The sequence below is a fragment of the Stegostoma tigrinum genome, chromosome X (genome assembly GCF_030684315.1).
Source record: "Stegostoma tigrinum isolate sSteTig4 chromosome X, sSteTig4.hap1, whole genome shotgun sequence".
NCBI lineage: Eukaryota > Metazoa > Chordata > Chondrichthyes > Orectolobiformes > Stegostomatidae > Stegostoma > Stegostoma tigrinum.
The window spans coordinates 11,036,092-11,051,183 of NC_081404.1; the positions used below are offsets into that span (position 1 = coordinate 11,036,092).

Sequence of the window (15,092 nt, forward strand, 5' to 3'; positions counted from 1 at the left end):
AAAGTCCTCTCTTGGTTCTGCAAACATGATTTTGATGTTCCATTAAAAAGGAATCAAACATTGGACATTGTGATTGAAGTTGCTTTCAGAACAGAATGGATGTAGTGAGATTGAAGATCGTTTTAGGATGACAAAAGTCAGAGGGACTGAAGAGGTGGGAAGGGAAAATGACATGAATATACAGCCAGCGTTTTCAACTCAGCCTCTCCCTTTACCCTCTTTCCTTTTTTGCTTCCACCTTCCTCAGTGTTAATGGAAATTCCAGCCATTTCCCAGCCAAGAAGCTCCTCCACCTGTCTGTGCCCCAGGAGAGTCGGAAGATTGGGCCCATAGTCCAGATGAGGGCTTCCAAGTGCACATGAGAAAATATTTTCATTTATATTTCGACTTTCACACCTCTGTAGTTTATTACTATGTAAGCAAAAACAATAGCAAATTTATGTAGGTCAGTCAGGTAACTATACACTTAATTTGTTTGGTATAATGGTAGAGGGATGTGTGTTGGCCAGGATATTGAGAGAACTGTTTGCCCATGCTGAATTATGCTTTGTGATCTTTTACAGCTACTTGGAACAGGTGGGGCATGGCATTTATTCAAGGTATTTTGTGAAAGACAGTGCCACCAACAGTGCAGAACTCCCTCTGTACTATTGTTAGAATGAATTTTCAAACCATTGCCTTCTGCCTTAAAACAAATTGCACAGATGAACCAAACTTGCATAAAATATCTGTCATAAAGGGAAATTGTAGTAGAGTAGTATTGGAAACTTTGACAGTACCCCGTGCCACTGTACAATAGCATCAATAGGGCAAGAGGCTCATTGTGACTAATATTCCCCGCTTTTAATAGAATTACTTAGAGTGTGCCATTTCTGGCCCACTTGATTTTTATCGGACAGCCTGTTATCAGCGTAGAAGAAATAATTAAAGGTGAGGCAGTGATTTGAAACAACCCTTGCTGGGCCTTCCCATATTACCATAAACAGTTTCAATCTGATGTGAGGATGACACTGGGTACAAAATGTGGAAGTGTCCCACTGTCCAACAGTAACTTCACAATAATAGATTAGCACAATAACTAATTAAAGTGTGCAGTGATCTAATACTAAGTTGGCTTTGATTTATTCCAAGATAAATTCCAAAATAGTTTTTTGTTCTTGTGCAGACAAGTTCAGAAGGTAAATGGGCAAACGAATGGAGCCATCTTTAAAATAAGAGATTTGCAAGAACAAAGGTGGTTTCAAGGATGTTTTCCCAACCCTTGTCTTTTTAAAAAAAAATCAATAATTTTGGAAGATCAGCTTGGCTGCACTATAAAAATGTGGCATGAATAGATTACTCAACTACCTGAAACAATCTGCATGTTCTTCAAGGCAAATAAACTGCAACTTCAAAAATTAGCCACATTAGATTCTTGAGGTTATACATAATGGAGAACGCATTTGTCTGGTAAAGTGATCTCGAGCATATGGTGTGAAGAACTGAAAACATGGTAGGTGTTTGTATTATGGGGATATCAATGCTGTGAAATACCTACATCCAGTCCGTGGTTTCATTTTTTCCAAGGGACACAGTATGCCTCCTTTAAGATAAAACATCAATCAGCTTAAAAAAAGAAATTCAGTTTTTTAGTATAATCCAAAAGCAAATTCATCTGAGAGAACTAAGAATGGATTTTTTAAGTTGTTCATTCATGGGATGTTGTCGTCACGGGCTAGGCTTGCGTTCATTGCTCATCCCTAATTGCCTAGCGGGCAGTTAAGAGTCAACTACATTGCTGTGAGTCCAGAGTCACATGTAGGCTAGACCAGATTTCCTTTCCTAAAGGACGTTAGTGAACCAGGTGGGTTTTTACATCAACATCCGTTACTTGGTTATCACCAGGCTAGCTTTTTGTTGCAGATTTTTCTGTTGAATTCAGATCTCATCATCTTCCATAGATGATTCAAACCCATGTCCCCAGAACATTAATCTGGGATTCTGGGTGACTAGTCCAGTGACATTTGATGTATTGTAGTCACATGTACTCAGGTACAGTGAAAAGCTTTGTTTTGCAAGTACAGGCAAATCATAGCAAACAAGGACATGGAAATCAAAGGATGCTTAGACAGAATGATGCTGACAGGTTACACTGCACAGGAGATGTGCAAAGCAAGATCAGCATTGGATTTGAAGGTAGAGAGATCCATTCATCAGTCTAATGATGGCAGGGAAGAAGTTGTTCTTTAACCTGTTGGTGCATGTGTTCAAGCCTCTGTATCTTCTGCCTGATTGAAGTGATTGTAGGAGAGCAGTATCAGGCTGGGAGGGGTCTTTGTTGGCATTACCACTATGCCACCGCATCCTGCTAGCAAAAGAGAACGCAGCCTGATGACCGTTAAAATAACTAAGCTGAAGGAAGATGCATCCAAGATAGCTTTACCACTGGTAGAATTTCTAATTTGTGTAGCGCAAAAGGCCTTGTTGATAAGCTGGTGGTTTGTGCTGCAAGTGCTGATACCAGGATTGACCCATCTCTTCAGTCTTCCTGCTATTGATTTTTGTTGACCGATATAGATGATCTGGTTCAATCCTCTTCTGTTTCTCCCCTAGGCAGATGCAAAGTTCAATGCCAGGAGAGCTTCATTTGCTGAAGCCAAAGAGGCTTGTGCAAAGAAACTAGTGCAACAGCAGCAAGAGGTAAGATATAAGAACAAAGAACAAAGAAAATTACAGCACAGGAACAGGCCCTTCGGCCCTCCAAGCCTGCACCGGTTCAGATCTTCCGTCTCAACCGGTCGCCTACTTTACAAGGATCTGTATCCCTCTGCTCCCTGTCCATTCATGTATCTGTCTAGACATATCTTAAATGACGCTATCGTGCCCGCCTCTAGCACCTCTGCTGGCAACGTGTTCCAGGCACCCACCACCCTCTGTGTAAAGAACTTTTCACGCATATCTCCCTTAAACTTTTCCCCCCTTACCTTGAAATCGTGACCCCTAGTAATTGAGACCCCCCCCCTTTTGGGGGGGCGGGGGGGGGGGGAAGCTTCTTGCTATCCACTCTGTCTATACCCCTCATGATTTTATGCACCTCAATCAGGTCCCCCTCAACCTCCGTCTTTCTAATGTAAATAATCCTAATCTACTGAACCTTTCTTCACAACCAAGCCCTCCATACCAGGCAACATCCCTGGTGAACCTCCTCTGCACCCTCTCCAAAGCATCCACGTCGTTTTGATAATGTGGCGACCAGAACTGTACGCAGTATTCCAAATGTGGTCAAACCAAAGTCCTATACAACTGCAACATGACCTGCCAACTCTTGTACTCCGTACCCCCGTCCGATGAATGAAAGCATGTTGTATGCCTTCTTGACCACTCTATCCACCTGCGTTGCCACCTTCAGGGTACAGTGGACCTGAACACCCAGATCTCTTTGTGCATCAATTTTCCCCACAGCTTTTCCATTTACCGTATAGCTTGCTCTTGAATTGGATCTTCCAAAATACATCACCCCTCATTTGAGATAAGATCAAGGCACACAGTTAAATCTTTGACTTCACCAACAAGAGGATGCTTCTGTCAAAATAAATGAAGGTGTTGTTAATTTCTGTTGAGTCAAACTCTTGGGCAATAATGATACAAGAGAACATCATTAAAAATAAGTCTATGGCTTGTGGCATGGGCTATTGAAACAGTGCCTTGCTGGCATTTCTTTTAGTAGGATTGACAATTGGCACAAAAGTGTTTCACTGACCAGTATTCACTTCCCTGAACAAAACTTTAGTTACTGTACAGTATGAAATGTGTTAAATAATGATTTGATATTCATTTATTCCAAAATAAGTCCTGTGTCCTGCTGAAGAAGATAGATTGATATTCAAAAGCTAAATTGAGACAAGATGTAACTCAGTGTCCGAATAATAGATCACGATTGAGCAATATTGTGTCTGAATTTCAGTGCTGCTAAGATACCAGCAATTAGCCATTGAATCAAATAGCATTTTCTTTAGGTTGTTTGTAATAGATGGACTACAGACTGGACTCAACCAGCATTTGCTTGCAAAACCGAAGACAAAACATCTGCTGTTACATCTGATTCTGCAATTGGGCAGCACCTGCTGAACAAACCTGAATGTGCTAATAGCTACACGATCAGTTTAAGATAATCAGTCATGCATTTAACATGGATCATTTATGCTTGCATTAAGCGAAATGCATTCATACACAGGGACCCAATCTCTGCCAAAAAAGGAACATGTTCAAGCCTTGTGCCTTTTTTTGAATTACCACGAAACTTGAGGAACGTTTATTTCTCCACTTCTTTCTCCATGACCATGCCTCAACCGATCAAAATTATCTTGCCTTCCAATGAAAACCAGAGATAAAATTTGGCATTCTTGTGTTTATTGCGATGTGTAAGATGAAAAGCTTCTGCAACCTGTCTTTTTTTGTTAGAATTCAAATAATAAGAAAATGGATAAAGTGGAATTCAGTAAATTTGTTGAAGTAATTTCCAGGACACAAGCTCAGAATTCTGGAAGACATGAGTGAAAATATAATTAAACCGCTACTTATTTAGGACTGTTTCTTTTCATGAATAAGTGGCCACCCATTGAACTCATGCAATTGACATAAAGTTTGCAATTTTAAAGTTGCAATTCATACAAGAAAACAAGGATATTTATAAAGTGTCACAGTTTCAACAGTCACATTCAAATTTAGATGAACTTTGAGTCCACCAACTTATTATTGTGTTGAAAGTGGTCTACATTTTTATAGTCTCATTTATGACTTCACGACGTCAGTGTTTTGCAGTCAATGAAGTATCTTTTTGAAGTACTATAATGTTATAATTTAAGGAAGCATGGAAATTCAATAATCTAGTGATTATGTGATTGAGGGATAAATATTAGCCCAGGTGAACTCTCTCTTGCTTCCTTTAAATCGGGATCTTCTGCATTCAGCTGAGAAGGCAGGCACTCCCTCAGCCCTTTACTCCTGTTGACCTGAATTATGCAATGATATTTTTGGAGCAGGGCTTGAGCTCCCACCCATCTGATGCAGAAGCAAAAAATGCTACCAATGAGACACAGCTGGTGAATGCCAGAGAAGGATGGCCAGACATAGCACTGGTACTGTCCTCTCTCTATTGTCTGTCAGGTCTGAATTTAAAATTTATCTGAAAGAGATAACTAACTTTATTGCCTCTGCTGAGAAGTTAGGAGAATCATTTGATTACTGTCTATCCAGTCATCATTTCTAATTTCCGTCTTTCTGTTGATCATTGAGCTCCTTGCAATTAACTTCCACTTGCCCAATAATCTATGTGTATATTGATATTAAAAGACAGAAATACTTGTGTTTAATACTGTGATCTAATTTTTGATGGCTGCAAATTTTTGTTACTGTTCAGGGGTGTGTAGATTAGTTGGGCTATAAGGGGATGGTATGGGTGGGATGATCCAAGGGTTGGTGTGGACTTGTTGGGCCAAAGGGCCTGTTTCCGCACCATAGAAATTCTATGATATAACGCAAACAACTCTGAAAAGCAAGTGGGTTTGCCATAAAAGGAAAATTCGACATTTTGAATAATTTGAGCCTGATTTCTACTTTTGTAGGGTAGGGGAAAAATCTAGGGTGTTGGGCTAAACTGTGTGGTTCATTTAAAGAGATGGCATACGTATGACAGTCCAGATGATGACTTATGGCGCTATAAGATTTTATGATATTTTGTTTTATTTCACCTGAATTAAGTTGATGACTGTCATGGGTTGAAGAGATTTAACTGCGATTTTATTATAGCTAGCTAGTTATCTTGTTGAAGCACCCATCTTCCAATAGATATGATCAACCTTCATTCTTCTTCTCAAAAGCATTTCTAACCTACTGATAACAGATATTGTCCTGACATGTCATCAAGTCCCCATCAGCAAGGAGGAATATTCACTGACCTTTGTTCTGAGTTAAACTTAAAGTTTAGCTCAAAGAGTAGGCCCATTTCAATCAATAGAAGTTAGTGAGGAAAGTATGCGGGAACTGATTATTACCCGGTGTACTTGTAAATATTGTGAGGGACAGATGCTTGAGTCAAATACTTTTAAAAAGGTAGCAAATTCTAGCATACATTATAATTGCTCCTCAAATAAATGTGCCCTTGCTCTCATATCGCCTCATGTTTTATGTCACCTACTCTCTTCCCACAAATTTGTGCAATGCCTTTGGGTCCTGGGAGAAGTTTAGGTTGATGCACCTGCTGTGGTAGAGGTTCATCTTCTCACTGTCTCTTCTGGCCGAACAAAGATTGCAAACATGCTTTGTCAGGATTTGCAGGAATAATTCTGCGCTCTGTGGCATAGTAACATCATAAAAGATACAGCACAATTTGTCACATATAGTTAGACACAACAGAATAACATTTTTACAGGGTTTTCTTGATCTTCAGCTGTAACTTCCATAGAGACTGTGGATAAATGAAGGAAGGATGTGTCTTATTTTGATGTCATTGTCCTCCTCGTCACAAATTCTGTGGGTTGGAACAAAATGGAGATTGTAAGGGAAGAGTTATTGAGTTAATTGAAGTGAATGACAAGGAGAAAGCCTAAATATGAATGAATGGATTTACTGTGAAATATATTTTGCTCATATAAAATGTGTTCTCAAACCAACACTCAGTAATTTCTTTATTTATTTAACAGATTGAGTTATTGGAAAAGCAAGCAGCCGATCAGGTAGGTGTATTCCTACGTGAAGTCTTTTCCTAAGCGTATTAGATACCCTGAGATTCAGTAACAGAGATTAAGCTATTAATTTCAGTTCCTGTCAGTTAGGAAAAACTCAGATGTTGCAAAGCTTGAGTTTGGGCTTTGAACTATCATGCAATTGCAAGTTGCTGGAGTCTTTAAGCATCACATGGGACTCTAATGTGAACATTTAATTACAAACTATAGGCTGTCTGTCGTATGCAAATCTGTTTTGACTGCCCTGTTCCAAAGTCCTGTCGGTTCTGTAAGAAAATTGAACTCATCTGTTGATTGTAATTGCTATAAGCTATTAAAGCATGAAGAAAATATTAAGCTTGAGAAGGCTGTTAAGCTTTCCATTCCTCCCAAGGATGTTCATGCTATTGTGACTCGAGCATGTTTGCTAAATTAAGAGAATTAACTAACCATTGGATAATTTCTACAAAGATTGCACTCGCTATAATTTCTCTTTGGTCCTTTGAAGTTACTTGTGTGAAAATTACAGCTGGTAATTCTATTTATTGCAGCCGACATGCTTCACCTGTGATCATTGCTATTCCACACAGAACTTTTTCTTTATTCGCTCATGGATGTGGGCATTGTTGGCTGAGTTTTAGTTTCTCTTGAGAAGGGGACGGTGATTTGTCTTCATAATCCACTTGGTGTAATTTCACACACAATACAGTTCAAGTGGGAATTCCAGGATTTTCACTCAGCAACATTGAAGGAATGACTATATTTCCAAGTCAGGACGGTGAGTGGCTTGGAGAGGAACTTTTAGAGGCGGTGTGTTCCTGTGTATCTGCTGCCGTTGTCCTTCCTGATGGTGGTGATTGTGGGTTCAGAAGATGCTGTCTGAGGATCTTTGGTGAATTTCTGCAGTGCACCTTGTAGATAGAACACACTGCTGCTACTGAGTGTGCTGGAGGGAGTAAATGTTTGTGGATGCATTGCCAATCAAGCAGGCTTCTTTGTCCTGGATGTTGTCAAGCTTCTTGAGTGTTATTGGGGCTGCACCCATCCAGGCAAGTGGGGAGTACTTCATGACACTCCTGACTTTTTTGCCTTGTAGATGGTGGACAGGCTTTGGATGGTCGGGGGTAAGTTATTTCCCACAGAATTCCTTAACTCTGACCTGCTCTTGTAATCACAATATTTGTATGGCAAAAACAGAAATTGTGGAGAAACTCAGCAGGTCTGGCCGCATTTGTAGGAAAATAGCAGAGTTAATGTTTTGAGTCCAGTGACTCTGCTTCAGGCACCCGACTTGAAACATTAACTTTGCTTTCTTCCCACATATGTTGCCAAACCAGAGTTTCTCCAGCAATTCCTGTTTTTGTTTCAGATCGCCAGCATCCTCAGGTCTTTGTTTTATTTATGTGACCAGTCCTGTTCAGCTTCTAGTCAATGGTAATCCATTTCTGATACCCCTCAGTAGCAGTTAAATAGTGACAGACAAGTTTTAATTCTCTCCTTTATCCAGACATTCCTTCAGTTTTCTTTTAAAGAGGAGTTAACTGACACTATCCATTTTTTCGAGGAAGCTTTTGTTGACATGTGTTGCTCTTTGAATGTCCACTGAGGCTTTTAACTTCATTGAAATAAGTGAAGTACCATACTTGTAAAAATGTTGAATGCACGTTTTTAGGCAAAACATGGGGTTGATTTATAAATTAGTAATATTTGACGGGTTGAAATCCATGCACGTTCTTGAGTACAGTGATGTACTTCAGGGATTTTCAAAATTCTGAATCTGTGTCCGCTTGTCCCACATTCCTACAACTTATTTCAACAAATTCATCAAATTTCACGTTATCCAGTTCCTTATTGTTTGGATAAGGTTGCTAAAGCTTTTCATCTCATACTCATTTTGACCACACAGTCCTTATGAAGAAAACATTCCATCTTCACATTGAGAATACCCTCTATCATATTATGCGTCCATACCACTGTGCTAAATGAAATTGATTTGGAATAGATCTCGCAGCTGAAGACTGGGCATCCATGAGGCATTGTGGACCAGCAGCAGAATTGTACTGCAAAACAATCTGCAAACCCATGGCCCACCATGACCAGCAAGCCAGGGGATCAACCCTGATTCAAGGGAGCAGGAGAATGGCACCAAGTATACCAAAAAAAAACTACTTGTGTGCCAAACAGTATAAGCAGCATTTAATCAAGTTAAGCAATTCAACAACCAAGGGTTCAGATCTAAGCTTGGCAGTCCTGCCATATCCAGTTGTAAATGGTGGTGGACAATTAAACATTTCACTGGAGGAGGAAGGTCCCCAAATCTCCCCATCCTAAATGATGAGGGAACCCAGCACTTCAGTGCAAAAGATAAGGCTGAAGCATTTACAGCAATTTTCAGCCAGAAATGCCAAGTGGATAATCCGTCTCATCCTCCTGCAGAGATCCCCAGCATCACAAATGGCAGTCTTTAGCCAAATCAATTGACTCCATATGATATCAATAACTAGTTGGAGGCAATAGATAAGGCTCTGGGCCCTGACACTGAAGACATGTGCTCCAGAGTTTACAAGGTCATTAGCTGTTTCAATACATCTACAACACTGGCATCTACCTAGCAATGTAGAAAATTGCCCAAAAGTAGGAAAGAATCCAACCCAGCCAATTACTGACCCATTATTATACACTCAATCATCATTAAAGTGGATGGAAAGGATCATCACCAGTGCTATCAAGCAGCACTTGCTTAGCAATAGTCTGCTCACTGACACTCCGTTTGGATTCTGCGAGGACCACGTCGCCCATGACTTCATTACAGCCTTGGTTCAAATGTGGACAGAAAAGCTGAATTCCAGAGGTGAGATGAGAGTAACTGCAATTGATATCAAGAAGCCAGAGCAAAACTATGGAGTAAATGGGTATTAGGAGGTAAATATCTTCACTGGTTGGAGAAATATCTGCCACAGAGGAAGACATTTGTGGCTGTTGGAATCAGTCATCTCAGCTCCAGGACTTCTTCAGGAGTTCCTCAGGGTAGTTATTTTCTAATCAACCTTTTTAAAAGATCTCATTGCACACCTCTGAAGCAGGTGGGACTCGAACCTGGGCCTCTTGGCCCAGCGATAGGGACACTACCACCACGACACACGAGCCCTTTGAGATCCTCAAATTTTTGACTCTTAGAATTCCATGGATTCTAAAATGGCCTCCTTTTAAGATATTTTCTAATCGACCTGTTCAAAGATGTTATTACACACCTCTGGAGCTCCTAGTTCAGAGCTAGGGACACTGCTACTTCACCACAAGAGCCCTTAACGTTCCTCAGAGTAAGTCCTAGGCCCAACCATCTTCAGCTGCTTCATCATTGACCTTCCCTCCATCATAAGGTCAGACATTGTGCAATCAATCAGCGAACATCCCAATGTTCGGCATTATTCATGACTGCGCACATACTGAAGTAGTCTGTATCCAATATCCACGCTTGGGCTGATAGGTGATAAACAACATTCACGTCACACAAGTGCCAAGCAATGACCATCTTCAATAAGAGAAAATTTATTCCTGTCCTTTGACATTCAATTTTGTTACTATTACTGAATCCCCCACTATCAATATCCTGGCTGTGACCATCAACCAGAGCATGCCCAAAGCTAGAACTCCTGCAGCAAGTAACTCACCTTTTATCTCCCAGTCTCTGTTCACCATCCACAAGGTACATATAGGGAGAATGATGAAATATTCCCCACTTGCTGGATGAGTGCAGCTGCAATAACTCTCAAGAAGCTTGACACCATCCAGGATAGAGCAGCCCCCTGCTTGATTGGCACCATATCCACAAACATTTGCCCCTTCCACCACTGATGCTGAGTAACAGTGTGTGCCATCTACAAGATGGACAGTCATTCACTAACCTGACTTGGAAAAATATCTTTAATCCTTCAGTGTAGCTGCATCAAAATCTTGGAACTCACTCCTCACAGCACTGTGGATGTACCTGCATCACATGGACTTCAACAGTTCAAAAAGGATGCTCAACAACAACACCTTCTCGAAGCCAATTATGGGAATAGACAATAAATGCTGGCCCAGCCAGCAAAGCCAAATCCCCTGAATGAATAAAGAAGTGTAAACCTCATGAAAGTATGCAGTTGTTCTATTGGTTTTTTGTTTAGGACATCCAAGAAGACCTTGAAGCCAAGTACATAGATGCAGTTCAGTCAATTGATCTTTTGGAAACTGAGAAGACTTTATTGGTGTATGAGGTGGAGAGATTGAGGGACATTCTAGAGAGTACAGAGGAGGAGCTGGCAGAGCTCCAGAGGAAACACGTACAAATATGCACGGTAATATAAATTGTATCCTAATTTTCAATTTTGCTTGTAATTTAAAGGAGCTTTAAAGAATCAACTTATCTTCAAGGCAAAATCATAATTAAAATGGTGTCGATTATGAAAAGCCAGGAATCCTGTCCTGTTCTTTCTTGACGACAAGGATCAACAGGGTAGATACCCTGCCATTGTTACTAAGGGGAGTCCAAACCCAGGGGTCACAGTCTGAGGATACAGGGTAAACCATTTTAAGACTGAGATGAAAAAGATTCTTCACCCAGAGAGTGCTGAGCCTGTGGAATTCACTACCATAGAAAGCAGTCGAGACTGAAACATTGTATGGTTTCCAGAAGGATTTGGATATAGCAGTTGGGTCTAGAGGGACCAAAGGATATGGTGGAAAAGCAGAAACAGACTATTGAGTTGAGCAATTGCTATAACGAATGGCAGAGCAGGCTCGAAGGGCAGATTTACTATGTTCCTATGTTGGTCTTGGGTGGGGGAGGGGGGGAAGTTCTAGATCCAAAGGACTCAGCTTCTCAGAATAAGGGAGAGACTGTGTTGAATCAGTCGTTAAAATATGTTCCAGACTGTGAGTGATAGATTTCTGCATATTAACAACATCAAGGGATAGAAGGATAGTCAAGGAAAATGATATTGAAGTTAAAAATCAGTCATGATCTCAATGAGTCACGGAGCAGGCTTGAAGGATTGAATGGCCTACTTTTGCTCCTGTGCCTTACGTGTATTAACATGGGTGATATTTTAATCTTCTATGTTGGGATAGTCAGAATCCTTAGATTCTGGAGAAGTGCTGGAGGTTTAGAATACTGCAGATGTACACCTTTTATTTGAAGAGGGAAGGAGACGCAAGAAATAGGTAACTGTAGGCCACTTAGCTTAACATCTGTTATTGGGAAAATATTAGAATTTATTATAAAGGATGTAATAATAGAGCATTTAGAAAAACAAGGAGATTAGGCAGCATTAGCTTAGCTTCACGAAGGGGAAGCCATGTCTGACAAACTTTACTAGAATTCTTTTGAGGAGGTAACAAGCAGAATAAATAAAGGTGAAACAATGGATGTGATTAGGATTTTCAGAAGGCTTTTGATAAGGTACCACATATTTGGCTACTTTGTGATAAGAGCCCATGGTGTTGGAGGTAGTATATTACCATGGATTGAGGATTGGCCAACTAATTAAAGCGAGAGTTCAGACAAGGGTGGGGAAGGGATGCATTTTCAGCTTGGCAACCTGTAATTAATGGTGTGCCATAGAGATTTGTATTGGAGCCACAATCATTTACAGTATATATTAATGACTTGGATGAAGAAAATGAATGTACAATAGCCAAGATTGCAGATGACACAAAAGTAGGTGGGAACGCAATTGGTGAGGCTGACATAGACTCTGCAGAGAGATATAGACAGATTGAGTGGGCAAAAATTTGACAGACGAAAAAGATGTGGGGAAAATGTGAGGTTATGCACTTTGACAGGAATAATAGAGGAGCTGAATATTATTCAAATGAAGAAAATCTGCAGAAAGCTACAGAACACAAGGAATTAGGGGTCCTCATCCGTGAATGACATAAAGCTAGCTTCCAAGTTCAGTGGGTTGCAGGGAAGGCAAATGGAATGAATGGAAAATAAAAGTAGGGAGGTTTTGCTAAAACTATACAAGACACTAGTCTGTCTGCAGCTGGAACACTGTGAACAGTTTTGCATCCCTTATCTAAGAAAACATATATTGATTTTAGAGGCAGTCCAGAGAAGGTTCATTCAGCTGATACCTGATGCCAGGTATGGTGGGACTGTCTTTTGAGGAGAGGTTGAGTAGATTGGGCCTGGCAACCTGCAAAAAGATTGTTATTCCTTGTGGGAGAGTCTAGGACCAAAGGGCATAATCTCAGAACAAGGAGTTGTGCATATAAGACAGAGACAAGTAGCAATTTCTTCTCTGAGGGCAGTGAATCTGTGGAATTCTTTACTGCAGAGGGCTGTCGAAACTGGGTCATTAAGTATATTCAAGGCTGAGACAGACAGATTTTTAATCAATAAGGGAATCAAGAGCCATGAGGAAAAGACAGGAAAGTGGAGTTGAGGACTCTCAGATCAGCCATGATCTCAGAGAATGGCGGAGCAGACTTGTTGGGCCGAATGGCCTGCTCCTACATATGGCCCTGAGTTCTTTAGTAGCACTTTAATGGCCTTACCGGATGTTTCTTACCATTATATCACATCTCAAAACTGCCTCCGAATAAGCACCGATATCAGACATGAGACAAATTAAAATAGGAGATGTCACTAGAGGAGTAATGATATACTGTAGAAGGTCGATGTCAATGCCCATCATTGGCACAGTATAGAATTAACGTTATCCTATATGTCACCTGGAAGTGTTAGATAGAAAAAGAAACAATTCCTTTCCCAGCAGTGTCATCCCTCCATTTCTGTGTACAAAGGAGCAGTAAATAAAAAATGGAAATGGTTTGACTTGAAAATTAGAGTAATTGTTGTTTTCTCAATATTCCATCAACAGGAACTGGAGACAGAGAAAGTTGCCAAGCATTTATTGCAACAAAAGATTAGTTGCATGCAGGAGCAGCTGGACGAGAGACTGGAGAGCCAGGTAAGAGTGACAGAAGCAATATTCTGATTTACACTGTGGCTGGGATCTAAGGGAAATTTGCATTTGAATATGAAATCATCTTTCTTGGAACTTCTGGATCCAAGCATAATGTCTTTTCCTTTTTCTTCCCCTACTCCTCACCCAATTTTTCCTTTGGGTACACAACGCCGTTCAGGTACGCTTAGTATGAAGATAGCATTTCACCTTCATACAGAATGAACTGGTCACTCTTGTCTATAGTATCATGGAAAGATGCATCTATAACACGTGATTGATGAGGACAAGGTCTGATAAGAAAAAAAACCCCTTTTATTGGTTCCCTCACTACTTATATGTCCAGTTGTGGAGCTATGTCTCCACGGTGGGTCTCTTGTATTGCAATAGCCTAAACTGCAGAGGGAAAATGGCAGATGTGAAATGACATGTCTTTCGTTCGTTGTCTTGTGATGCCTCATCCTAACATGTTTCCTTTTGGATTTTTTTTTCTTGGTTTACCATTGCTTTTTAGTCTCGGGGCAATGAGGCAGGCTCCAAGACTATCCGGCCAAAACAACTGAGCCTGTGTTGTTGCCATTATTCTGAACCATGTGCTTGCAATCTCGCCAACTAAACTAACCAACTTCTTATTATGAGAATAGTGCCTTCAGTATTGCTCTGTCTGTGGGACAACTCGTAATCAGGCTTGACCCTTCTCATCATTCACCAATTTACCCAAATAGGGACAGGTAACTGAACAGGGCATTAGGTGATTGCTTGTACAGTCAGAAGCAAATGTTAGTTACGTGCAAATGACCATCAATATTGTGACGATGCTGTAGCTTTAAGAGATTATTTTGTCCAGGTTTTTTTTTTGAAGAAAGGCTTTAAGGGAGAGGCAGAGAGCGGCCTACCAAAAACACTAGAGTAAATAGCATGTGAGGCCTTGGATTTTTTTTAAAAAAGTTAGAACAATGGACGCGGCCAAAATGGGTGGGGCCGGGCCTTCTTGGTACCAGGATTTTTAGTTTTTGTAGCAGCAGCTGTTGCTGGGGTCTCGGGAGGGTTGGAAGGCAGTCAATCTCTCCCAGCTGCTACACTCTCTCTCTAAGTTTTCTCTGGATGTTTTTCCCCCAGGGCTGCTGGAGTTGCATGTGAGACAGTTCAGTTTTCTGAATTTGCCTTTTGCCAAGGGTGTTTTTATGGGATAACACAGTGTGGAGCTAGAGGAACACAGCAGGCCGGGCAGCATCAGAGGAGCAGAAAAGCTGACGTTTCGGGTCGGGACCCTTCTTCAGAAATTTTAGAAATCAGAGATTTCTGAAGAAGGGTCCCCACCCAAAACATCAGCTTTCCTGCTCCTCTGATGCTGCCTGACCTGCTGTATTCACCCAGCTCTACACTGTGTTATCTCGGACTCCAGCATCGGCAGTTCTTACTATTTGAGTGCATTTATGAG

At 40.8% G+C, this 15,092-nt stretch overlaps 1 protein-coding gene across 1 annotated transcript in view; it reads left to right on the forward strand.

Annotated features, from left to right (window-relative positions):
• The window catches only part of LOC125448243 (leucine-rich repeat flightless-interacting protein 2-like), a 34,286-nt gene that overhangs the window by 17,138 nt on the left and 2,056 nt on the right, over positions 1-15,092 (forward strand). Inside the window, exons 2-5 of the mRNA XM_048523384.2 lie at positions 2,593-2,679; positions 6,681-6,713; positions 10,868-11,038; positions 13,568-13,657. Coding sequence (XP_048379341.1) covers positions 2,593-2,679; positions 6,681-6,713; positions 10,868-11,038; positions 13,568-13,657 — 381 coding nt within the window. The remainder of the gene's footprint in view (positions 1-2,592; positions 2,680-6,680; positions 6,714-10,867; positions 11,039-13,567; positions 13,658-15,092) is intronic.